At 37.5% G+C, this 26,204-nt stretch overlaps 1 protein-coding gene across 3 annotated transcripts in view; it reads left to right on the top strand.

The window, feature by feature from the left end:
- CNTNAP2 (contactin associated protein 2) overlaps positions 1-26,204 on the top strand; it is a 1,232,776-nt gene that overhangs the window by 872,361 nt on the left and 334,211 nt on the right. For all 3 annotated transcript variants that reach the window (XM_069811947.1, XM_069811956.1, XM_069811963.1), the window contains one exon: positions 6,229-6,429. In XM_069811947.1, the coding sequence (XP_069668048.1) occupies positions 6,229-6,429 (201 nt within the window). The remainder of the gene's footprint in view (positions 1-6,228; positions 6,430-26,204) is intronic.

The raw sequence follows: 26,204 nt of genomic DNA, 5'->3' as shown, positions 1-26,204 counted from the left end.
ACTTCTAAGTGATCTTTTTAAAAATCAGTCTTTCTTAGAATAAATTAATAATGGAATAATGCGGACTGTTCCAACTTTCAATATATCTGAAATTAATTGAAATCTGTGCATAGGATTAACTTTGGGCAAAAATGGAATGCAGTTAATCTAATTAGCAATGATGCTTTACCATAGTATGATTGTATAATCTATTCTTCAGTCAGGTCAGCAGATCAGGTAATTCTTGCCTTCTCAATGTTATTGTGATTTCAAAAGAAACTCTATTGCTATCCAGCCTAGCTCTTTAAACTACATCACAGCTGAGAAGTCTCTTGGGTTTTATGAGCTAATGATGTGAGACTGACCATAAACGCCAATTGTATATAAATGTGAAGATTTCTACTATGTACGTTTTTGCTCGACTCCCATGTCTTTTCCCAAAGTCCTGTGGCTCCATATGAGTTTGAAATTCAAGGCCAAGCCCAGCACTTACATTGGTTGGCTGGACTACTCATTGGACTAGGGTACTTTGACTAGCCTCAAAGAAAACACTACACAGCAGGCTAAGGTGGAGATGCGCATTATCAGAGCCCCCAGGAAATGGTGGCTGTCCCATGCAATATTGCAAAACCCCCCTTTTTTTCTCTCCTTTACTTTAAATTTCTCATACATCGTTTTCTGTAATGTTATTGCATGTTTGTAATTTAAAACATACTTAGATTTCCTTTAAACATTAGCTTTTATCTTCCTGTTAATATATCTGCAATAAAGAAATATTATGAGAATACTATAATTATCTTTAAATTATTAATAACTACTCTCAACATGAATTCATTTTAATACAGTTTTTTATTTGAATAACAAAGGTCATAAGCACATAGAATATTTTATAAATGATGCTACTTGACAGCATTATAGTTGTTAAGTGATGTCTGCTCTTTATAGGTGTGTTTGGCTGTACAGAAGTCATATACACAGCTCTGACCAACCAATTGTCTCTAAACAGTTGTGGTTAGAAATAGCCATATGTTACGCTTTCTTAAAATAACTGCCAGTGTATTAGGGGAATACTGATACCAATATTGTGGTGACTGTAATTGCCAGGTATATATATCAAATTACAGTTAACTAGGACAGATTTTTCATTTCCATGTGCCTTAAATGAGATTTCTGTCTACTATTGACAGAAAATGAGGGGTAGCTTTTATTGCAGATTTTGATATATTAACTATGACTACCACATTCTTTTCTCAGCTGCATGGGAATAATTCCATAAATGGTGATGATACAAGTATTTGAGATAGTATGAGTTATCTGTGTTACCTTTTCTGTAAGGGAAGTGGGCTGCAAGCTGGTTACTAATTCAATCTTTCTGAAGAGTGGTCTCAACTCACAAGCAGTTTCTGAGAAACTGGAACCATAAATTAAGAAGTTGGCATTATTTTCAAGCTATAAATGTCTAGTTGATTTCCATGGGAAGTATTATCACAGCAACAAATAGTTAAGACTAAAAGGGAAAAAGCAGTTTGTAATTGGCACACAATACATAAGGTTAAGATTCCTGCCTGGCAGCTTTCTCCTTTAAGCCTTTTCAGATATCTGAAGGACAGCCCCAGTAGTATACCTATATGAGATGAGGAGTCTGCTCTTTGTGGGAAGGGGAGACAGATTTTGGGCTGTATCCATGTTACACTGTCAATATGGTTTTCCAGCCAAGGAAAGACCCTCTCATTCCAGACTGTCTCAGTCCATGCCTCATGGTAGGACTTTTTAGTTAAATCAGAAAAATGCATGAAGACTGTAAAATACCCACCCAGACAAGGAGCTTCCTTCCTGTACAGCAGCCACAGCTTTTCCTCCACACTCTCTCTGCGCCTGACCTGCAGGCACAGATCTTTCAGCTTCCAGATTTTGGACAAGCCAGCTTGCTGAATGCCAAGGAATTGTCAGCCTCTATGCGTCCCTTGCTTCTATCCTATGTGCACTGTGAGTCTGAGATAACTGATTTCAGGCTCTCTGGTGGGAGTGACCTGTGCATCGGTAATCCAGTAAATTTTTTGTTACTATGAGCAAGTGCTCTTCAGTCATTTGAGCCACTCTATCAACGGGTTAGTTGCAGGTGAAATGGGAGCTAGATTTCCTTCCAGTAACTGGCCAGGTGTACCCTAATCAATCTCCCATCATCTTCTAGACAGGAGGAAGAGACTGAAATGCTTTTCTAGAAATGGTTATTGACTTTATTCACATACATTTCAAGGTGCAAAAAACTTTTATCTGTTAGTAGTATTTGTACTTAGAAAGATCCTGAAGTGGTTCAGAGGATACATTTGACTGACGTAAAGGCAACCTATATCCATCCACAAGTATGTTTCTATCATCTTCTTCAATAGTGTGCCACAGTAAAGCCTTGAAACTCCCTCACCGGGAGGGGAAATGTCAGGGCTGCATTGGCTAGAAGCCAGTAACCGAAAGGAAAGCCCTTCACAGACATAATGCCTAATGCAGCTCCTATTGCTAATGACATTCCTATGGCTTCCTAATGGCTAGTCCAGGAGTCTTTGCTGGCTCAGAAACCCAAGATGAGGCTCTAACTGGCCTAGTGCATACCTCGCTAACACGTTAGAGCTCTTACATGTACAGTGTTTTCTGCCAAAACTGAGACATTGCTGTCAGCGAACGTATAAACTATATCAGTCCTTTCTTGAAAATGAATCTGCAGTAAACTGCCATCCCAGGCTCTCAACAAAACTGTGTTGTATTCTCTGTATAACTTGACAGGTGAAAATTATAAATTTTTCCTTGGTGCTTGGGAGTGGGATTAAAGCAATACAGAAATAAGAATTCCTCTTCTTCCTTTCCCTTGGCTTTTTTTAAAATTATTTTTTTCTTGGTGCAAGAATAGTACTGTGTTTGATATAGAGCTTTGGACTAAGGATATGAATATTAAAATAATAACCATCTTGTATCACCTGCTGAATTTCATCTCATTTGGCTGGTGATGCATACTCCCTGTGGAGGATCCGTCTGCTTTGCTTACCTTATCTCTGAACGTTTGATTAGAAAGACTCACACCATATCAGTTACAAACACATGAGTCCACATGACTCCATGTAATCCAAAATAGCCTGACACTATGCAGTGAAAATTAAGACTGGAAAATAAGGTGGAGTACAGTGTCCTGGAGATAAGAATAATCATAACATGGAAATGTAACTTTACTCTGGGTCACACCCAAAACTCATCAGTGTATGTAAGCACATTTCTGTGAACTTGGTAAAGAAGTACTGAAGCATTTTTGAGTATGCCTCAGTTTATTAAAGTATTTTCATGTATTTAAAATATTGAAGAGCAGTATCAGGCCACAAGTTTTGGAATGACTCAGATATTTGCATTAACAGGTATGAGATTTACATAGATTAATTGAAAACATACTGCTATATACTACATTTTATGGTTTTTATTGCTGTAAGGCACATCTGTCAGGTGAATTAGTATTCTCTGAAACTGCCAGATGATCTCCTTAGAGAATCCGTTCTTGTGATAAATACAGCAAAGTTAGCAGCATGGCATGTTTTCGCCTCTGAATCTCTGGAAGGACGACTGTGGTCAGTTGTGTTGCTCTACAGGAACAGCTGAACTGTCTGGGGCAAAGGCCTGGATGGGTCACCCGGGAAACAGGGCTTTTGTGCAAGCCAGTTAAAGACACCAGAATAGATTCTTACAGATTTTTTTAAAGTTTCGCATTTCCTAGTCCAAGTCCAAAACATGTTTCTTTGACTTGGCCCTCAGTAGTAGAAGTATATAAAACAGCAGAAAGAAAATTTAAAAGAAAAACAGAACAACTTAAAATGTGAAAGAACTATACATGATAAATATTAGTGACAAAACCTGATGCACTTCTGGGAATGTTTGTTTAGCTTTGCTGAAGGATAATCTATAGAAAAAAGAGAATTTTCTGGGTTTTATTTACAGAGGAGGATTGACCTATGTCAGTCCTTGGCTATTTGAGATGGACGATATGAGTAGTAAGTATCAGCTGAGATAGTGGTTTTTTACACTGGTAGCTAGTCACCTTGAATTTAAAAGTTCTTAACACCCAAGTGATAGAATAGTATTCTTACAGGAAGACAGTTTCACTAATATTGACTGAATCTTCATTGTTTTAATTCTGAAACCCTATGTCTTTCTCAGATAACATTTTTTTCATTTTGGTTCTGTGGAATCTCCCTCTAAAAAACAGTAATGGTTGGTCTATAACAGGAAAATTTCTGTGCCTTTTCATTATTTCCTTTCTAATCTACCTTCCAACTTCCACAAATCTTCCAACAAGAGGAGTGTGGAGTGTGTTGTTTCATTATTATGATAACTCATCTTAAATCTCCTCTGGTAACTACTGACAAATGGCACACATTAACACTTCTAGTGACTTGCTGTTCGGTAGTTTAAAGCAGTATAATGCATACAGAGTCTGTTGTAGGCTCTATATTACATACTTTTTCTATGTGCACTAGGCTGTGGGAAGTGTTGAGATTCAGCTGATGCTGCTATACTTCTTATCACCAAAATGAGGTTGTTCTTCCCCCTTCCTTTTGTCTTTTCACAACTAAACAGAGCTTTTGTATTTCCATTGTCTCCTATTATTTCTTACGCTGATATCCGTACCATAACCACAATCAATGAGGTCATATGGTGCTGCTATTGTAAAATATTCCAGTCTCAATAAGCAGTAATTTTGGTTTACCCTAGGAACACAGCTTGGGTAAAAATGTGAAAACCTTGATAAACTGCAGTGGTTTTAGTATTAATCACAAAGTAATATAATCACATAAGAATCTGGTACATTGCTGTTGTTACAGTACTGCAAAGCAGTGTTGCCTACCAGCCCACAGCAACTTACCATGTGTTTTGTGTGGCAGGGTTTTTGGTAGTGGGGGAGAGGCTGCAGGGGTGGCTCCTGTGAGAAGCTTCAAGAAGCTTCTCTGGCTCCAAGTTGGACCTGCCTCTGGCCAAGGCTGAGCCCATCAGTGACGGTGGTAGAGCCTCTGGGAGAACAGATTTAAGAAGGGGAAACCTGCCAGCAGAGAGGGGATTGGGATGTGAAAGGAACATCTATGCAGACACGGAGGTCAGTGCAGAAGGAGGGGAGGAGGTGCGCTGGAGGAGGGGATGCCCCTGCAGCCCGTGGTGAGATGGCAGGCTGTGCCCCCCCCCCAGCCCATGGAGGGGAGTGGGGGAGCAGATGCCCACCTGCAGCCCAAGGAGGAGCCCACGCCGGAGCAGGGGGCTGCCCCTGAAGATGGCTGTGACTCCATGGGAAATCCTGCGCTGGAGCAGTCTGTGACTGAAGGACTGCAGCCCATGGGAAGAACTCACGTTGGAGAAGTTTGTGGAGGACTGTCTCCCGTGGGAGAGACACCACAGTGGAGCAGGGGAAGAGTGAGGAGTCCTCCTCCCCTGAGGGGAAGGAGCGGCAGAGACAAGGTGTGGGGAGCTGACCCCAACGCCCCGTCCCCTGTTCCCCTGCGCTGCTCGAAGGGAGGAGGTAGAGAGAACCAGGAGTGGAGTTGAGCTGTAAAGGAGGGAGGGGTGGGGGAAGGTGTTCTAAGGTTTGGTTTTACTTCCTAGTGTCCGTGTTTTGATTTGATTTGTAGTCAATTAAATTGATTTTATTTCTTCCCCAAGTTGAGCCTGTCTTTTGCCCGTGACCATAAGTGGGGAGTGATCCCTCCCAGTCCTTGTCTCGACCCACGAGCCTGCCTTTATATTTTCTCCTCACCCCACAGTGGCCGGGGGTGGGGGGGGAGTGAGTGAGTGGCTTCGTGGTGTTTTGTTGCTGCCTGGGCTGAAACCACAACACCATGCACAGTGAATTTTCCTCACATAGAAACCTTGAAACTTCAGTGCATCAGCCTTGTGTCCTCCTAATCAATTTCTGATCAAAGCTAATCCTTATTAGTTCCATATGTCAGTATTAACATCAGTTGTTCAAGGAAGTCTCCTCACAAAGTATATTGGTTATCAAAACTACAAAGGCAATCTGGGTTTCTTCCTTTCATTGTTTCATAGTTGTTGGAACTATGCTCTTAACATGATGACTTCTCATGTGCAATGCCCTTCTTCTCCACTACCCCCTCAAAAAATACCTTGCAGAACATTTTTATCTTTTGTCAAAGGCCTAGATTTATTTTATTTCAGTTCCACTGTCTGTCTTTACCAATTCTTGTCTTGTCTTTTTCTCCTCTTTTTCAGAGGATAAAGTATGGACAACTGTGTACCATGATCTGCAAATGCAGACTTCTGTGGGAGGCAACAGCCTGGAGAAGTTATCTGTACTGCAGCTCAACTACAGTGCAACGATGGACCAGATTTCTGCCATTACCAGTAGTGCTGAATACTGTGAGCAGTTTATCTCCTATTCTTGCAAGATGTCCCGGCTGCTGAATACACCAGGTAGGCTGAGAATGGGATATCAATTAAATACAGTGTTAAAGAACTTCATCTGAACAATTCAACAGGTATTGTTGTCAGACCTGTCAATTCAGTGAACATACTTCTTTGTTCTCCTTCATTAAGGTTCACAAAGAGGTAAATAATTGAAAATACAGAAGAACTTATTTTCTCAGGAAATTTTGCCTGTTTGCTTCCTACTAAAATGAATTTTCTTGCACCACAAATATGTGTGTTCTCTCAGATCTGTTGCTCCTTAAAGCAGGAGGCTTTTGGTAAACAGGGTAACTTCGAAAGTTTAATCAATAGAGGCATTGAAAAATTGCTTTGAACTTTATCCTGTTTTTCTGGTTGTCAGTTTTCATATGCTACAGTCAGCAAGGGCACTGGATGAATGAGGGTTGGAATTTTTGCACTAATACCTCTGAAACAGTTTCTTAAACACAGAGTGTGGGTAATCAGATGCCTTACATATTGTAGAGAATGCCATGGTCACTAATGTGGTGTGTGAGAAATATGATATGCTATTACCTACAAGTAGATTCATTATAAGTTTCTCTTTTTGCTGTGTAGCTTTACTGGAAGAGAACAGTCCTAGTACTGCTTGCTATATGTGCCTCCTCAACAAGTCTTACCTGTAACTGATAAAGACAGAAGTATTAGTTATTCCAGCATAATTAAAACAGCACATGAGGAAGGAATTCAGTTTTAGAAACTAGTACTTTATCTATGCTCTAATTGTGTATGATAGCATTTGATGATAGATAAACCTTTAATGGTTCTTAATGAAGACTGGTTTATAAGTGGAAACGTACAACGCATTTTCATGATTGTGAAATCAGTTCATTGTGATAGGAGCAATTAAAATGCATTTCAGATGAAACTAATGACTGGATGCTTACAGTGTTACAGTTTAAGCTGCTTCCCCACATGAATTTATTTTGGTATATTTTCTTATGGTGCTGTAGATAAGGATTCATTTAGCTTGCATGTGCATCTTATCCTTATTTCCATAAGCATTCCATTAGTTAATAGATACTGTAATGCTTGTTACTCCTCTCCCTCCCCCCTGCTGTTTTTGAACTATTTCTAATGCATGGTTTGTCTCTGTTGCTATTATTTTGCTTAATTTACTGTAGCACAAAGAATCTGCAAAGTGGAAAATTGTTTCTTCTTTCTTGGGCCTTAATGTATAGGATCCTGAATCACATTCATAATTAGAAGTATTGTGATTAGATCCTGCCGACGGATACAAGCTCCCTGCTTGCATATGCTTCAGAAAAGTAGTATATGGATGTATCTTTGGGCAGGTATTTAGAAGGTAAATTTGCTTGGGGATGGAGCTGGAGATAAAGTGCATCGAAAGCTCACAGAGCACTGTTAAATTCCCCTTTGAATGTGTAAGACTATTATTTCAGGACCAAGTTGTACTTGTTAGTATGTATTTATATTACAATAAAAGAAATATATACTGTAACTGCAGACATTTGCCTTAGCTTCTAGGTTTAAAAGAACAATTAAGCAGCACACAAAATAATAACTTACTGAAAACTTCTTTAATGAAAAATCAATTCCAGATATTTGCATTTTTAAGTTACTTAGAAATGTTTGGATGTATTTTGCAAATCCCTCTTTCTTTATGTTTTTACCTTTTATATGGAAAGATAACTTCTCTTAGAAATTCTTTATAAGCCAGTTTTTTGGTCTGGAAAGTGAGTTTCTGGAGACGTTCTGAGGTGGGTTTTCTTCCTTTAAGTGAGAGAAAGAAACAACAAAGGCAGACCATTTTAACCTAGACAGTAAGAAAAAAATCACACTGCAGTGTTTGCATAACACCTGTAATGGTTTGTACACATAGCACAGGAGAGATTTGTGTGTTAGTGGGGAAGACGCCAATACATTTTCTTTCTAAGCTATGTGTCCTTGGCTTCAGTGCATGGCTTCCAAGCTAAGGAACTAATTTTTCATACGTTTCTCTGTTTCTTTTCTTTTTTTTTTTTTTTTTTTATTTGAGGATTGCCTGATTTGGTAAATATATTATGACCCCCTATTCATCTCACAGCACAGCTCCAAGTATTCATGTGGCTTCTTCCACCACAGAGCTTTCTATATAAATCATTGCAGTATGGTGCCCACACAAAGAAATGAAAAAAAAAATAAAAAAAAAAAATCAACATTTTTGTATTCCTCAGGAAGCAGAATCCCGGTTGTATTGAAGCCAGTGGTAAAACCTCTATAGACTTCATGGGATCAGGGTAGCATTTGTGGCCTTGACCACAGGTGCTTTTCTAGGTCACAACTTTTCCGTTACACCTTTCAGATGTTTAAGTAACCACTAAGAATAGACTAGTCCTTTTTTTTTAAAATTGCATGAAAGAGAACAAAGAAAATGGAGAAAGTGCAGCAACTCAACTTTTTCACCTTTTTGCCTCCTGGGGATCACGTCACTTTACAACATGATTCCTTCTCACGGAGAAATTGCTCAGTTAACATATTTAAACAAGTCAGGATTGAAGCTGTTTATTGATCTATTAATGGCAAGTGATTAGCCATCAGTGAACTATAGCTTTGCTGCTTTTAGTTCTGTATTTCCTGACAAGGTATAGGTACATACAATTGCACTAATATGTGTTCTGCTGCTAATAATAGCTTAAATGGGGGGGGGTTATGCAGTGGAAATAGCATCAAAATGTTCTGTTTGTGGGAAGCCTTCATATTAATAAACCTGTTTTGTTGTGGGGTTTTTTTGGCTACAGGCACAGTGGTTGAAGAATTCTTATTGTCACATGCTTTGAGAGCAACACATGAAAAGCAGTCTGTACAAACTGAGAATTCTCATTCTTCTGAGTTTCAGACTTTGAGTCTTTATTCCTTCAAGTCCATGTCTTTTTTTTTCCCTAATCATTCCGTAATCCAAGCAAAATAACATGTACATCCCAGACAACGGATTAAAATCATTGCCAACAATAGGGATTAGGAGTGATTTTACAGGTCAGAATGCCATTTCCTTTCCACGTAGTCTGAGGGAAGCCGGTAATAAGATGTTCTCTGTAAAATAAAATCATAAGTGACTTCTGAAAACATACCAGAAAACGGGAATCTCATAAGATTATAGGATAATTCAGGTTTGAAGGGACTGCAGAAGGTCACCTGGTCCAATTTTCTGCTCAAAGCTAGATGAACAGTCCTTGTCTAGTAGTAAGTGAAGACTATCTGGAAATCCAATTTTCCTTCCTTACTGTTTTAGGTTTGGGTTTTTTGTTTGTTTTGAACTTGTAGCCCAATATGTTTTAAATTATGTTCAGACCTAGGGGTCTGTTTCAAAGCTTTAACAAAAGATCATCAGAAAACCAAAATTAGTCAAGATATCTTGGTGACTTTCTTAAGAAAGCGCAAAACCAGACACCTCTGCTGAAAATACAACACGTTATCACAATAGACAATAAATCTATAGGTACCCTGTAAATTTCTGGGGAAGCCATTTTCAAGCAGGGAGCCTGCAGTGGATGCAGTTGTCTCACAGTCTTTGTCAATTGACTACGTACTGAGGAGATCTGTGTTCAGTTCCTGACTCTGATACAGATTTCCTCTATGACTTTAACAATTTATTTAATTTTTCTTTTTTTCTTCAGTTTGGTCAACATGAGGCCGACACTTCTTATTCCTGTATTCTCTATTTAGATAATACGTTTTTTAGAACAGGAATTCCTTTGTGAATGTGCAGTTATCAGCATGACAGAGGATTGATCTTGGCAATCCAAGTAACTATTACTGTTAATAAATGAGTGACATGATAAGCCCATGGATCATAATTGCAATTTAGTAACAGTGTACTTGTATATGTAAATTTGAAAAAAAAATAAACATCAGACTTTTTGTTTTGTTTTGATCTTTTACATTTACACCTCATATCCTCTTTTTTTCTTGTTTCCTTGGAAACTTCCAATTTGAGAAGATAATGATATGTTTAGTACTGAGGACATGCAGAAGGCTAGCTGTTTTCTGAGTTCGCAGTGCCTGTATACTTTCCAGTTGGTACGGGAGGTGATAGGACATTTCCCTCATTTGCAAACAGGAACTTGGAGATAGAAGAAAGTTCTTTTGTGCCCAGTGGTTAACGACAGAAAGAGACAATGCAGGTTGTAGAATCACTTTGCTTTTATAGGAAGCTTCCCTTCTTTGCTATAAGAAACAAAGTGATACAGAGGACAGTGATACAATATACTAATAGAATGCAGAATGCTAGTTAATAAAATTACATATCTTCATCCACTGTTGTCATTAGACTTCCTAATAACACCTGCTTGTGACTTCCTTGGTATAAAATTCTCCATGGGCCACTGATCTCAGCCTCCGAAATGGGGAGGGAACAGCATGCTGGTTCTGCCATTCTTCCCTTCATGCTGGGAATGAGACCCTGAAGAGAGGACGGCTGCTGTGTTCACAGTATCTATGAGTCTGTCATTTCCCAGAGCTGTAGGAGCTGTAACAAATAATCAGAGTGTGGGAGCTAAAAGCATAGATAAAGAGAACAGAACGAGATCTGTTGGTGTTGTGTTCCAATTTTTATTCCTATTCATTGTGCCTGCAGGCAACATATGAAAACCGTAAAGCAGAGTTACTGCAGTACATGAATTACTGTTTCATGCCTGTTTGTTTTTGGAGGAAATGAGACAGCAGCTTCATGAATTCAGGAGTTTAACAGGTGAAATAGAAAACTTAATTTGCTGTTTGGTTGTTTTAGTTACAATAAAGCAATTGTAATACCAGTAGTAAATAAGACTTATGGGTAGACTGAGATAAAAACAAAGTTAAAAAATGCATTATGGTATTTTTCCTAAGTAGCCATCCAAATCAGAACTTTATATATAAACTTTCACATCGCTAGACATTAGCTGATCTAGAATGCTAGTTGCAGATACAATTCCTGCTTAATAAGAGTTTTGAAAAAGAATCTGAGAGAGGAATAGGATTGCTGCAGTCCTACAGTGATGAATGGAAGCTGCTCCAAAACTTGCTCAGGCTTCAGTATTCAATTCTCAATGTTCTTTCAGAAAACATGCCTGTAAGCTTTCATGTATCTTGTCCAGCCTTAAGAAATGTATTGATTGATCCTTTCTTCTCTGTCAGTGTTCTAGAAAAGCTGATTTCAACTTCTAGAGATTTTTCAAGCACAAGGGTAGCAGGAACAATGCCCTTGCTCTGCTCTGATCTACAAGCTCATGTCCCAGAAGTGCAAACCAACAGCTTTTGGAGATTTCTTTTTTCCTTAGTCGTTGTCATGTTGCTATAGAACTGAAGCAGACATTAATTCATAGGTTAAATATTTCTCATGAAATACATAGCAGTCTTCCTAAGTAAATGTTAGGTAGGTAAATCGTTAGTTAAGAGGTCATTTTTCCAGTCCAGTATTAATACACCCTTCTCTCATGTCTTTGTTTCACTCTGCACCTTTGCTTGTCTCTTAGCAATTCCTTTAAGTTGTTTTGGTACTGTGATCACTGAGTCTTTTAGTTTCACTTCATCATTTTTTTAGCTGGTAAACTATTTTTGCTAATTTTCCAATTACCTTTGCTGTTGTGTAGGAATTAGATTTAATCCAGTTATCACTAAGTGGAAAAGGTACATGTTGCTTTGGTGTTTGTTAGAAATAATAGTAGCTGATAAGAGCTTTGTGAATATTAGATATCTTCTATGGAAAGTGTAACTGCAATGCTCTGAGCCCTAGTTTCTTTGCTGTCTTTTTAAGGAAAAGTAGTGCGTTTGAGTTTTAACTTTGCAGTTATAGCAGAATGTTCCAAACTGGTTGTTTCTCATACCCACTCTGCATATGTACTCTGCCTGTTGTGGGAAAAGATTCACTAACTTTGTTTCTTAAAAGAAAGATAGAGGAAGGTAATAATTACACCATTGTTTGTACTGAACCCTGTTTTATAAAAACTGTTTAAAATCATTCATGGTTATTGTTTTCACAGCAACAGTCAGAGGCATTTCTTCTTCATGAACTGAGGTTGTTCTGGGGAAAAGTCATCTTTCTTGATCAATGACCGAAAATATTAGCTTACTAATTTCTCAGACAGAATGGATCTAGATGGTATATAATTGCGTGTCTTGACAAGAATTTCTCTTTCACCCATATTCTAAATGCATTCACATTACTCTGAGTATTTTTTCTTATTCAGAGATGCAGTAAAAATATCCAGTGTTTCTTTTTTCATTCCCATTCCTGAGATGAATGTGTGTCATGAACAACTGTATGACGAATCAAGCTAAACATATGCAATTCAGAGAAGATGGTACTTTCCAGTGCATAAAACGAAAAGATCATAAGAAAGAGCTCCATTGCAGACGACACCAAGTTGGGAGGGAGGGTTGATCTGCTCAAGGGTAGGGCTCTACAGAGGGGTCCTGGACAAGCTGGATCGATGGGCCAAGGCCAATTGTATGAGGTTCAACAAGGCCAAGTGCCGGGTCCTGCACTTTGGTCACAACAAATCCATGCAGCGCTATGGGATTGGGGAAGAGTGGCTGGAAAGCTGCCTGGCAGAAAAAGACCTGGGGGTGCTGGTTGACAGCCGGCTGAATATGAGCCAACGGTGTGCCCAGGTGGCCAAGAAGGCCAATCGCATCCTGGCCTGCATCAGAAATAGTGTGGCCAGCAGGACTAGGCAAGTGATTGTTCCTCTGTATTCGGCACTGGTGAGGCTGCACCTCGAGTACTGTGTTCAGTTTTGGGCCCCTCACTACAGGAAAGTCTTTGAGGTACTGGAGTGTGTCCAGAGAAGACAACAAAGCTGGTGAAGGGCCTGGAGCACAAGTCTTATGAGGAGCAGCTGAGGGAACTGGGGTTGTTTAGCCTGGAGAAAAGTAGGCTGATGGGAGACCTCATCGCTCTCTACAACTACCTGAAAGGGGGTTGTAGTGAGGTGGGTACTGGTCTCTTCTATCAAGTAGCTACTGATAGGATGAGAGGAAATGGCCTCAAGTTGCACCAGGGGAGGTTTAGATTGGATATTAGGAAAAATTTCTTCACCAAAAAGGTTGTCAAGCATTGGAACAGGCTGCCCAGGGTAGTGGTGGAGTCATCATCCCTGGAGGTGTTCAAAAAACACATAGATGAGGCACTTCAGGACAGTGGGCATGGTGGTGTTGGGTTGACGGTTGGACTCAATGATCTTAAAGTTCTTTTCCAACCTAAACAATTCTATGATTCTGTGATTCCCTTCTGTGTTACGAACTTCTCTTGGCCTTTTCTTCATTGCCCTGCATTGCCTTATAAGAAGACAAGTGTTCAACTTCTATTGAAACATTGCCTGCCCTGTTTTCATGGATGAGATGATACTGTTCCATTTCTTGAGGCTGTGAGTTTTACTGATTATCTGAAGGTTATAGTTAGGTTTTCCTAAATTCTAACCTGAGCTTTCCCAGCTGACAGCCTGGGGCATTGAGCTGTATCTTCTATATTAGGTTTTACATTTGGAAAGCCTTTCTGCTTCTCAGGAGCCTCTTTAAGCAGCCTTTAGTTAGTGTTTGGAGTTTGGAAGTACTGGAACTCCTTTGTAAGAAATACTTCTTGTTCTTAGTAATGTTATCAGATCCCACCCTCTATATCATACATGTTTTTCATAGTGAGTTCATCAGATAAACCTCTGGAGCACAGCAGAATGCATATGAACTTGAGAATGGATATGGTGTGATTACTAACATATGTGTTGCTATTTGAGGTATGAACAGCCCCAAATACATCTTATTCCAGGATTATGTTTGACTATGTTTTTTACTGCACTTTTTATGTATGTATGCTTGATGTTATTTATCAAATCAATATATTAAAATGTTTTTCTGAATTGCTTCTGAAAGAGTGCCTGAAATATTTTCCCCTTTTCACCTTGTGAATAATTCCGCATACATTTTCCCTATTTTTCCACATTTTCCTTATAGTATAACCCATTCTTCCCATGAACCCCCTTCAATGATTTCATATTCTGCCTGCATACATTTTCTAATGTTAAAACAATGTCACTTAGACCAGCCAGCATTGCCTGAGTATGTATGAGGATGGAGTTTTACTAAACATTAAAGCGAGTATGCAAAAAGTACAACATATTTTAAAATCAGGTTCACGTAACATCATTGCTATTATAATCTGGGGGAGAAGAGTGCATTGTCCCCTTGAACTTCTGTGCCTTCATGTGCTCGTGGCATGAGCCATACGTACCTGTAGATTTCTTTGTGGAAATCTATATACATACAGGTATTTCTATAGAAGGAAATGGCCTCCAGATAATGATCACTTCTTAGACGGAATTACTTCAACAAGTTCCTTTTTCAATTATCTGTTGAAATATTTTGTTAAGTGAGATTTGCTCAATGTGAGAAGATGAAAAAACTTAATTAATCTCTGATTTTCTGTAAGGTAGACATATTTTACTGAAAAGGCATATGGATGGTAGCTTCTATTTTCAAGGAATTTGTGTTGACAGCAAAAATGATTCATGTTCACTTCCTTAGATTCTTGGAATAAGGTGTGGGAAAGATATTTAACTAGATTAATAGGAATAGGAATAAAAAATCAATAACCATATTTTGTGGAAAAGTGGATCTGCAGATTTAAAAAAAAAGAAAAAAAAGGGCGATTACCATATCTACTGGTGGAAATTTAAACTTCGAATCTGGGCATTTGTTGGCCAGTGCAATTATAAAGATAGAGCTGCTAATAAGATGCAAAAGATTGAAATGCAGTCCAGCATTTCAGAAGCAGAAGCTAAACATCTGGAATCAGTTACCAACTTAGCTGCTGAACTAGTATGAGTTTCAGAAAGTGGCAGCTGATTAGTACACGTTTCTATCTCAGTTACCCTAGAAAAGACACATTATACCAGTTTCTGTTGGAAGCCTACCCCAATACTCCTTTGTGGAAATAGCTAGTGTGTTTTGGTAGTCAGCATGGACTCTGTAAAGCAAACATATGCTCCACAACTAATAGTGGGGGTTCACCTGCAACTTGTTAAGATCCTGTGCATTGCCACAACAGCAATGATGATGCTTTGTTTAAACTACAGATATGCAATTGCATACATGTAACTTACAAGATAGATCTTACTAACTCATAAACTCAAGACCTATTTATTACCTGTCAAGCTATTTTTAAAATGACATGTCTACCAAAGCACTTGCGTAGATGAATAGCTATAATTAATCTATTGTACCAACTTTAAATTGTATCCACAAAAATATTTGTATTTTGGAACATGCTTTACTATTAAACAGAATCTTTTCTCCCATCACCTTAAGAACTAATAATCTGCTTTCTGCTAACATTAGTCAATCTCAAAATTTCTTTTTGCCTTTTTTTCTCTTTCCCCTTTACTCATTCCTCTTTGATGTTTTATTGTGTCTCTACCTCTGATACTTGTGACATATTCTGATTTCATATACACTTTTGTAAAATCTTAATAGCATTTACAGTGGTGTTACTCTTGAATGACACAGGAGTAACAGATCAAAGCTTCTTTTTCTTTTTAATCATCTGTCTCCTATAGCATGGACTGTGTTTTCATTTTTTTGCAAAGCACTGTGTCAAGTAGCAAGAATGTTTGGAAGGGATACTGAATGAATTTCTTTTCCAGAACATCTGAAATTGCAAGCAGACCAAAAAAATTGTCCAGACATATAAGATAACTCATCTGTGATGATACTCTGCACCACTATGCCAATTTTTCACCCACAGATCTAAAAATGTTGTAACAAAATCTCCAAATGTTAGGAGTTGGAAGTAATGAGAGTTTTGTTTTGTTTTGTTTTGTTTTGTTTGGATTGGGACTTTCGGTTCTGTTTGTTTAAAGATTTCTGTGCAAAGTGTGTTTGAATGTGGCAGTCCTTAATGGTCAATGCAGATCAACATTTACCATGCTAAGCAGAGAGCACTGAACCAAAAAAAATCTTGACTCTTGCTCTGATTAGTACTGCACCTTGATTTCTGGCCTGATGGCCAGCTCTGTTGTTCACGATCATGTTCAAGTACAAGAAATCTGTAACACCAGCCAGACTTTGTGAACGTAGAAAAAAGAAAGAAGGATAATGATTGGTAACTGAAAGTCTGCCAAAGGCCAAATTAGGTCTTTCCTCTGATAAAGTTAAAGTTTTACCCACAGAACTTCTTCCTAATACCCACTTGGCTCATTATTAAAGTGGAGCAACTGAATATATACATATACTTCAGTGAGAAGTGCCTAGGTAGTTGATCCATGTTTGCATGCATCATCCCAATGTCAAGGTCTACTTTTCTTTGGAGTCACATGCAGATTTCATATTGTACAGTAACATCTGGACAAAAGAAAAATAATCCAGTAACCCATTATGTCAGATCACTTGGCGTCCTCTGTGGGCTGACCATTAGTGTTTTGTATTTTGTATGGATTCCAGTGAACACAAGAAAAAAAGTAAGCAATTCCTATGTTCATAGTATTACTGTTGTCAAGATTCATTTTTATTCAAAGAAGTGCAGCTGTATGAACTAATGCTTAGAGAAAGAGAAAAAGGGTTGATGTTTTTTTGAATGTCATGCTAACTTTGGTAATCCTTTTACTATATGCCTTTTCATCAGGAATTCACTGTCCATCTATATTTTAAGAGCAAACACACAGAAAAATTCCTGTCAATTCAGTCTATTAAAGGATTCTTTTTCTCCATCTCCCAAACTTTGTAATCCTTGCTCAGAGATATGACTGAGGAATGATAATAGAATAGCTCCTCTTCTTTGTCAATGACTGAAAAATAACAATGCTTTCTTGCTGACAAAATCTTGAATAAATAAGTTGAGCATAATCAAAACAAATTTTAAAATAATTTCTCTTGTACTTCAGGATATTCTTTGAGATTTCTCTCAGATTAATTGCAGTGCAACACTAACGACAGAAACATGGACCGTACTGAATTCCTTTCTCCTGTATTAAGACTGATTATTAATGACATTTTATTGGAGTAGGGTGGTGAGCATCTTTTTAGCTGCTCTTTTATTCCTAATGCCTCTGTATTTCATCAGTAAAAATTAGTAAATCACTCACGATCCTACAAACTAAAGGAGTAGCATGTTTGCAAGTCACAGAACATCTTGCGAGTGTATTCCTGGTATAATAATTTATCCAAGACAGTAAGCAATAGCTCGCTTAGGTCTGTATCAAAGGGCAAAATCTGTAATTAATAAGAAATAAGTTTCTTGAATGAAGCTGAAGGGGACTTTCAGCAAGCAACCTTTTCTGTCTCTCTCTGGCTTTTAAATAATCCACTTAAAGGGATTATTTAAAGAGAAACTTAAGAAACGGTAATGACTGGGATTACTGTCATTCTGGAGAAAGTAGGGATCTGTTCTGTTGTGTATTTTCTTATACAAAAATAATGTGACAGAAGTCTGAAAAAAAGGTATCAAAATTGGTATTGCCTGGTATTGCCAGAGGAGTGCCTAAGCCTGTACATGTCTGTGCTGGGCTGTACAGGGCTGCAGTAACAGGCCACACTTGGCCAGAGTCTATGATGAAGAGTTTAGTAATAAATTCTGCATAGGAACTTCCCCACATTCTTCCTATATAAATGAATAAACTTGTCATTTCTGTAGTTTTACTATGTTTTAATTAAAATGCAATATTATTACTCTATAATAAAAAGTCCAACCTACAAAAACTGGTATCAAATTTAAATACAGATTAAAATCCCTGGATTATCAACACCACAAATTCTTGTTTGTTTCTGATGATTGAGTTTTACTGGGATATGGATATTTACACAAATAGGCCATGTTAACATTTAAGGGAAATGCTTTGTATGTTGTCTTATTGTGTGATGTTCTTTCTATAAATAAACTTAACAAATTTATTTGATGCTTTTCCCCTCATACTTTGCTACTATGTTTTACTCATATGTTTTACTATCATTAGGATTTTCAAAAAGATCAGAATACTTCTTTTTTACATATATATAATTTGGTAGTAAAACTTGTTCAAATATTTCTAAGAGTTATCTCTTCCCAAAAATAGGCATTTCAGGAGGATAGGAGGATTCAAAATATTCACAATATACACTGTACATTTTAAACTGTAGTATTTAAATAGTAACTTTGTAAAGAAAAACATGCAAAGGAAAAAATATGCTTCTTAGTGTATAGCTTCAATACTAAAGGAAACAATTGTTTTTAATTAATTTTTAGCTTTTTAATTTTTCTGCCTTTTTTCCTTCATTCTCTTATAAGTCCATTCTTTCATGTTACTGATTACTTCATTCTTCCTCTCTTTCTTGCTTTTTAATGGACTAGTTCTTATTAATACACGTTGAAGGCTTATTGCTTCCACTGATAATTTTTTCAAGCTATGAAAATTTTTTTGGAGATGCTGCTTCTCTCTGTTTACATCGCTGTTCTTCAAATCAGTTTCAGACTCTTCAGAAGAAGATGGGGAAGGGTTTAAAAGATATTGGGGGCAGTGAGAGAGGATCAGAGTTTAGCAGGTGGAGATAAATGATAATCGGCAGTGCTGTGGAAAGATTGTGGAATTTGAAAGCTGCTTGGGAAGAGGGTAGCACAGAGAGATTTTTAGGAGATGATGGAGAATCCAAATCACACTGTGTATACAGTAGCTGAAAGGCTTATGTCAGCCAACAAAAATATACCGAAGGGATAATTGTTGAGCTTAATTACTTTGTTTTCAAATTGGAGTTGGTTTAATTGAAACTAATGTGCTAGTATTGGCTAGGTTTGTGGCAATTAAGACTGCTATGGAAGGATTCTAGAAAGTATGGAAGTGGTGCAGAATAATAAAAATATTAGAAATGCTTGAATAGCTTTATGCAGTTGGAAAAATTGGACAGTACTTCAGAGTTCTAAGTTGAATAAAGTCACATTTAGTGTAACTTCCTTGAAATCAGTAGAATAATGAAAATTCAATTTGCCACATAAGATGTTTTCAAGTTTTGATTAATTTAATGGGATTTGCTAAGTTTTAAAAATGAAGCCTTTTGAAAATGCAGAGCAAGTTGTAGGTCAAAAAAAGTACAAAATGGCTTTGAGTGTCTGGACATTTCCTGGACTGTGGGGAAAAAAAGAGCTGTTGTTGCTTTCATTCAATACCATTTTAGAACTAAGTGCTTTACAGTTTCATAGAAAACACCACAGGACTTCTATGGTACAGTAAACCCACATTTGCTTTGAACAACATAGAACTTCACACTACCACATGCCACTTGTAGAAATGTGTCCTAATCTAAAGTGGTTTCGAAATTTCACTAGCCCCTTAAACAGCTATGCACTCTTGAGTTCTGCTTTAGAATGCACTAAAAGAATCTCTTCATATGCTGTTGGAGGTTGGTACTCTTTTCACTCTCTGCCATGAAATTATGCAAATAAAATAGTTAAAAAGCAAGCACAGTCCAAGAAGTGAGTTCCGTAGAACTTCCCTAGAGGATTCAGCCAAAGACAGCTGATCAATTTAAGTATTAACTCCAATTTAAATGCGTGTACCAATTTAATTCAAAGTCTGTGACTGAAGAAGATAAAAAAGTTTGAAGGTTTGCAGTACAATAGGTTTTATTAATTGAAAACTAGCATGTAAAGGAAATTTTGAAAATATTGGAATTCTGAGTTCTTCATCCAGGTCTGACCACTTCAGATCCCACACGAAATGGTAGTGCCTGAAAATTATTTTTACTCTGTGGCTGTTCAGCTATCAAGATAAAATGAACTGATAGTCTCAGTCTACTTCCTCCTGGGCATATGTTGCATGTAATGTAATCATCATCATTGCTGGCAGCTTCTGTGGCTGCCTTAGCTAAAGTTACCAACTGGCCAATCTGCTAGTCTCTTACAACAACAGCTGATATAGGGCTGTGTGCGCAATTTATTTTTGGTTAGCTGAATGTTGGGGGAAAATAAGTGACGAAGAATAGAACAAATGTTTAAAAAAATCTGGTTTTAAAAGGTGAAAATTTTCAGGTCAAATTATGATATGTTTAACATTTTACAGCTCAGCGATATAAATTAATAACTGAATTATTGTTTTGCAAAATATAAAACAATAAATTACAATTTTTATATTTTTTCCCCTTAGTTGTTTTTGGTCTAAACAGTGTGCTGAGTTTGACATTGAACAGTTTCCTCGGCTAAAATACATGAAGGGAAAGATGTTTTGACTCCAAAATTGATGGCGTCCCACTTGGGTTATGTTGGCAGTGGTCAGACTCATGCTGAGTTAGCACATTTGCATAGTTGCTACTTGATTTGTATTTATTCATAAGTAAGATAGACAAAATTTATCAGAATTATTAACGAATCTAGCAGTTATTATTGGCATTTATTTATATTAAGGTAATTACCAGGTGAAATTGCTACAGTTATACTTTATTATATACTTCTATACAGTATATTTCTGTCTGTAGGTCATATTGGATTATACCACATTATACCACATTTCAGAATAAAATGGTTTCCCATAGTGAACAAGCACAGCCGTCCTCATCCTGCAGTCACCCAGAAGTGTTGCTGTCATTTGATAACATTATGCTTTTTACACTAAGTAACAAAGTACAGATCTTGTTTATTTGCCAATTAATTAACTGTCTTTTCATCAGCTCTAATGGGAGCTTGATTGGCTTTTAAGGACCAGGGACTAAATTTTGCCCTCAGCTTATTTTTCAAGTTTGGAGACGGAAGTGGTTTTGTATCCTAATATATGTAATGACAGGGATGAGAGAAAACATGTTATTTTCCTTCCTCTGATATTTGGTGGTTTTGTAAAAATATTTCTATAAACTGGAGATAATATTTTCTGATACGGTCAGTACAATATTAAGTGTATGATAGTTGAAATGATTCTTTTACATTTACTGGCATTTCAGTATTTGTGTTACAGTGTCTTTCCTTCCAGTTTATTTTGCAGCAATGTTCTAGTTTGTTGTTTGAATTTGATGCTGGACCAGAGCCACAGGTCAGCATACTTTGGCTGGAAGATGTTTTTTAAATAGCATGAAGTATGGAGATTTACATGAGGAATGACTATACATGGCTAATTCCTACATCCTGTGAGCTGTAAGTAAGAACCGATATTAGAAAGGTTGCAATTTATGTTAATGATAGTGCCAAAAGCATTGATACGATGCTCTTTATATGGGTTCATGCAAATGGTTGATTGCTACTGAAGTGTGCATTAACATAGAGCACATCTTCGGGTAATTTACGGGAAAATGACAAGATGTGAAATACTAAGTGAAGCGATGATCAATGAGCAATATCATTGCCTCAGATCAGTATACATTTTCAGAATGGTTTTCATTGCTTTGGAGAAGAAAAAAGCATACTGTACAAAAAAAATCATGATATACAAGATAGTGCTTAGGGATATGATGCAGTATAAAATCATATGATAAGATACCTTTCCATAAGCACTGTGAGTTTGGGGAATTATTTTTTTAAGATGCATTCGTAAAAATACCAGTTAAGGAATTGAAACCAAGTATGAAAGACGTGATGGGAAAAAGTAAATATTCATGGAACCATAGAATCACAAAAGGGTTAGAAGGGATCTTTGGCGGTCATCTGGTCCAACCCCCCCCGCTCAAGTAAGGCCACCTAGAGCCAGGTGCCCTGGACTGTTTCCAGGCAGTTTTTTTGGAAGTCTCCAAGGTGGGAGACTCCACAACCTCTCTGGGCAACCTGTCCCAGTGCTCAGTCACCCTCACAGTAAAAAGAGTGTTTCCTGATGTTCAGAGGGAACCTCCTGTGTTTCAGTTTGTGCCCATTGCCTCTGGTCCTGTCACTGGACACCACTAAAAAGAGCCTGGCTCTGTCCTCTGTGCACCCTCCTTCAGGTCTTATATACCTCCAATGAAAAAAGGCTTATTCCGTGCTGTATGACGTCATGCATAAAAACTGGGGATAGGGGAAGAAAGAGTGGGGTTTCACTTCCATGTCAGCAGTTGCTGACTTCCACGTTAGCAGTTGCTTGAAGAGTGGCTGAGCATCCCCCTGAGCTTGAGGGGGATCGTGAGTGATTGCCTTTGCATTCTTTTTTTTTATTTCTCTTTCCTTCACTTACTAAGCTGACCTTTATCTCGACCCACATGATTTCTCACCCTTGCTCTTCCTATTCTCTCGCCTGCTCCATCACAGGCGACTGAGTTAGCAGCTATGTGGGTGCTTAGGAGCTGGCCAGATCAACCCACCAGGCTTTGAGTCTGAGAATTTGAGACCAATGCATAACTACTGTTAAGAGGTGCAAAATGATTGCATATTTCAATACAAATAAAGTGCTGAGGTTTTTCAAACAGCAATTAATTGAGGAGGAGAAATCCATAGTTTTTACTTACCAAGGAAGTATTTGCCAACAGAAAACTGGTTTGTCTGATTGTAGTATTCAGGCACATACTGAATAATAGGATATAGCTTTTGGTCAAAACCAAATACATAGCTGAAGAATACATGCGGCACAATGGCCACAATTGCAGCAGAGTATTAGTCAGGAAGTCATTAGCAATGATTAGTCAAACCTATGACCCTACAAAACAAATCATATTCTCAATTAATTTTCATATTTATTAACTTGCTAATGCCATCATTATGAATTTTGAAAAAAAGGTCTTCAGATAAACCATCCGCTTTAATGAAACCTGTGCAGTAGAATTTCAGTTCTTCTGTCGTCATAATTAGAGGTTGCATTTCCCTTTGCCATATGGGCAATTTGGTAAGTAAAACTATCTTAAAACAATTATAAATTATATTTTCAAAAATATTTACTTTTCCATGTTGTGAGAACATAGAAGACTACACCAAAGGCTTTCTGGTTTAGGATAGATTTATTTTTATCGCTCTCAAGGACTAAGATAGTTTCCTGCTTCTGTTTCAGTCTAGTTTTAAAAATTGAATTGGATGTTTATACTATGGACCCATTTTAGCTATGCAATTTTTCAGTATTCTTGTTTTCACTAGTGAGCTCTGGTATTGCAAAAACTAAGTCAGGAGGAAGTGATATTGCAGTCTGTCGCATGATTTCAGCATGTGGAGTTCAGGCAAATGAGTAGCTGGTATCCTGTGGTAGTGGTGGAAGGGAGCAGACCTTCCCTCTCAGCTCTGCTCATCCCTCGACCACCACCGGGATTCTTGCAGAACTGGCCACATGGAGCAGATTAGGCTATAGTGGGGACTTGGCCAGGCTTCAAGTACTATGCAAAAGATGCTTGCTCACCTTCTAGCTTTTTGGATTCTAGTGCATAGTTACACAAACATTCAGCTGAAGCAATGTGTCAGTGTGTTGGCTAAATTTGCATATATGTGTACATAAATAAACAAATAATACTGCATTTGTAGGCATTAGATACTCAAGTAGGAATTAGATGAGGGCTCTGGGGATTTTGCTGCCAATCATGAGGCAGATATTTTTCACCTGTTTGCATGGATTAAAAAATTCACTGAGTATTATGTTGGTTCTCACATCAGTGTTTTTGCAGCTTTTCCATTTAGATTTGTTATGGTAATGCTGTACTTCTTTATATTCTTTTCTTCCTAAATATGTTATATTGCAAAACAGAGTTTCTAATTACTCTGTTTGATTGGTCATGAGAATAGAAAATCTAAGGGACAAAAATTCTGAGAAAATAGCTAAATTTCAATTTTTAAATTACTTTATTCCTTGCTTTCTTTGAAAAGACTGAAGGTCTCTACATATTGATTATGAAAACAGTATCATTATTTCTTTATGTAATATTTTTAATTGATTTCACTCAGAAGACTCAAAGTTTATGGTAGTACAATATGCTAACTTGGGGGGTGTGTGTGAAAATACAAGGTGTCAGAGTTATTCAAAGTAGCCTTCACTTAATCCTTTGTACAAACAAATGTACTTACAACATCATTTGCTCTTGTTGCCCTAGAAATACCTCATTAAAACTAAGAAGTGTACAAATCCTCTAGTAAATGAATTAGGAACTGTTTAATGTATGAGATAATAACTTACATAGCTTTTAGTTATTTTGGGGGACACTCTCAAGGATAAATTAAAAAAAAAAAAACCAACACCCTTTCTAATTTGCAAAGCAGTAGTACTGGGATTTAAGCTGAAAGGGAGATTGGTAATGTCATGAAAGAGCATTCTTCAAATAAAACATAAAAATACAATAAAATAATTGGAATTACAGATAGGGGAAAAAAATCTGGTGATGTTATCAGTTCTATTCTCAAAGCACAGCCTGGCAAGTAAAAGAGATGTCCCAACAGTAGAGTCTTTCATTATTGTGTTTTGTTCATATTTAAATGATCCATTCCTACTGGAAAACTATTCTAATTAGTATTGTAATTATATTCTGCCTTAATTTTTGTTGACTTAATTTGTCCTTTTTCTTTTCCTTGTTTTTTGCACCCCACCAATTAATTTTTCTCAACCCTAAGTATGAATCCCTTAAATACTCAGGGATGGTTATATCTTCATATATTTGCCCTGAGGAGAGGCAAAAAGGAAAGAGCAAGTACTCACAGCTGTCTCAGCCTAGGAGAAGGTATAGCTGTGGACACAGAGTTCAGTGAAACACAACAGATTTTAACTACAGAACACTGAAGCATTACACAGATGTTAAAGGAAAAAAAAAAAGGTGAATTTTTCAGTGGATAAATATATGGTACTCCTATAGAACCACCTCTCCAGCATATAACATTAATATATTTTCAACTCAATATGTTGAGTTATATAATTTTAACTTCTCAATTGTATTTTCAACTTAGTACATGGAATGCTTGAAGACATCGTACATAAAACATACTGATTATTTTGCCTTTTTGATTCATAGCCCAAGCTTACTTCATTCATGGTAGCGACACTGAAGTGAGAAGCTGTATTAAAATAAGGCAGAAAGAAAACTAGAGATGACTGATGAACATGAATAGCACAACCCCTAACTAGGGGAACTGCTACCAACAAATGACTTCAGGTTTGCATAATTCCTTCTGTGCATAGACTGCTTCTACTGAGTAATATCCATGAATGACTAGTAATAGGAGAATTTGTTTCAAATGCTTGGAGGTTAAACGGTTGCTTCATGACCATCTGTTTACTGAGAAGGGAAGAAGCTCGTAAGATAATTGTTATTTTTTCTTCTTTCCTTGTTGCTGCTCTTGTTGCCTGACTTCACCTGACTTGACTGCTGTTGTTTCTGTTATTACCGTAATAGCCATTAATCCTTTATTTTGTTTGCTTCTACTGCAATTTGCAACATCTGCCATTGCCTCTAATGTAATTACATAATTTTGCCTTCATGTTGCCTTTTCCTACTTAGAAGTTGTAACAAACAGAACCTGGAAGGGAGTGTTTCAACATCAAAAGATTCATAACAAGGAACGCTGTTTTTCTACCAGAATTACCATATTCGAGTTCTTCCAACACTAGTGCTCACCCACTTAATTTCCTTTCACCATATGAGTACTAGCATTGTTAGTGATACTACTAGGCTCTTCAAACAACTTTATAGCAAAGCTAGAAACAAGATGATCTGGGATAAAAATGCCATAGGAAGATCTACATTTTCTGCAGGACACTCAGGGCTGGCCGCCACAACTGCACTTGGACAGAAAAAGCAAACAAGCAGACAAGATGCTCCCTGCAGATGCTGATTGTAACCAGTCTGATCCAGGAAGTTCCTCTCAACTGAGCAAAATCTGGACTAACCCTCCAGCTGATGAGAACGGGTTGATAGCAATGAAGAGCATGGGTATTTTTGTAGGGAAGTTTTCCAAGAGATCTCAGGAAGTGGGT

The sequence above is a fragment of the Haliaeetus albicilla genome, chromosome 2 (assembly GCF_947461875.1).
Source record: "Haliaeetus albicilla chromosome 2, bHalAlb1.1, whole genome shotgun sequence".
Lineage (NCBI taxonomy): Eukaryota > Metazoa > Chordata > Aves > Accipitriformes > Accipitridae > Haliaeetus > Haliaeetus albicilla.
The sequence above is the reverse complement of the archived record's forward strand: the minus strand, read 5'-3'. Positions and strand labels throughout refer to the sequence as shown.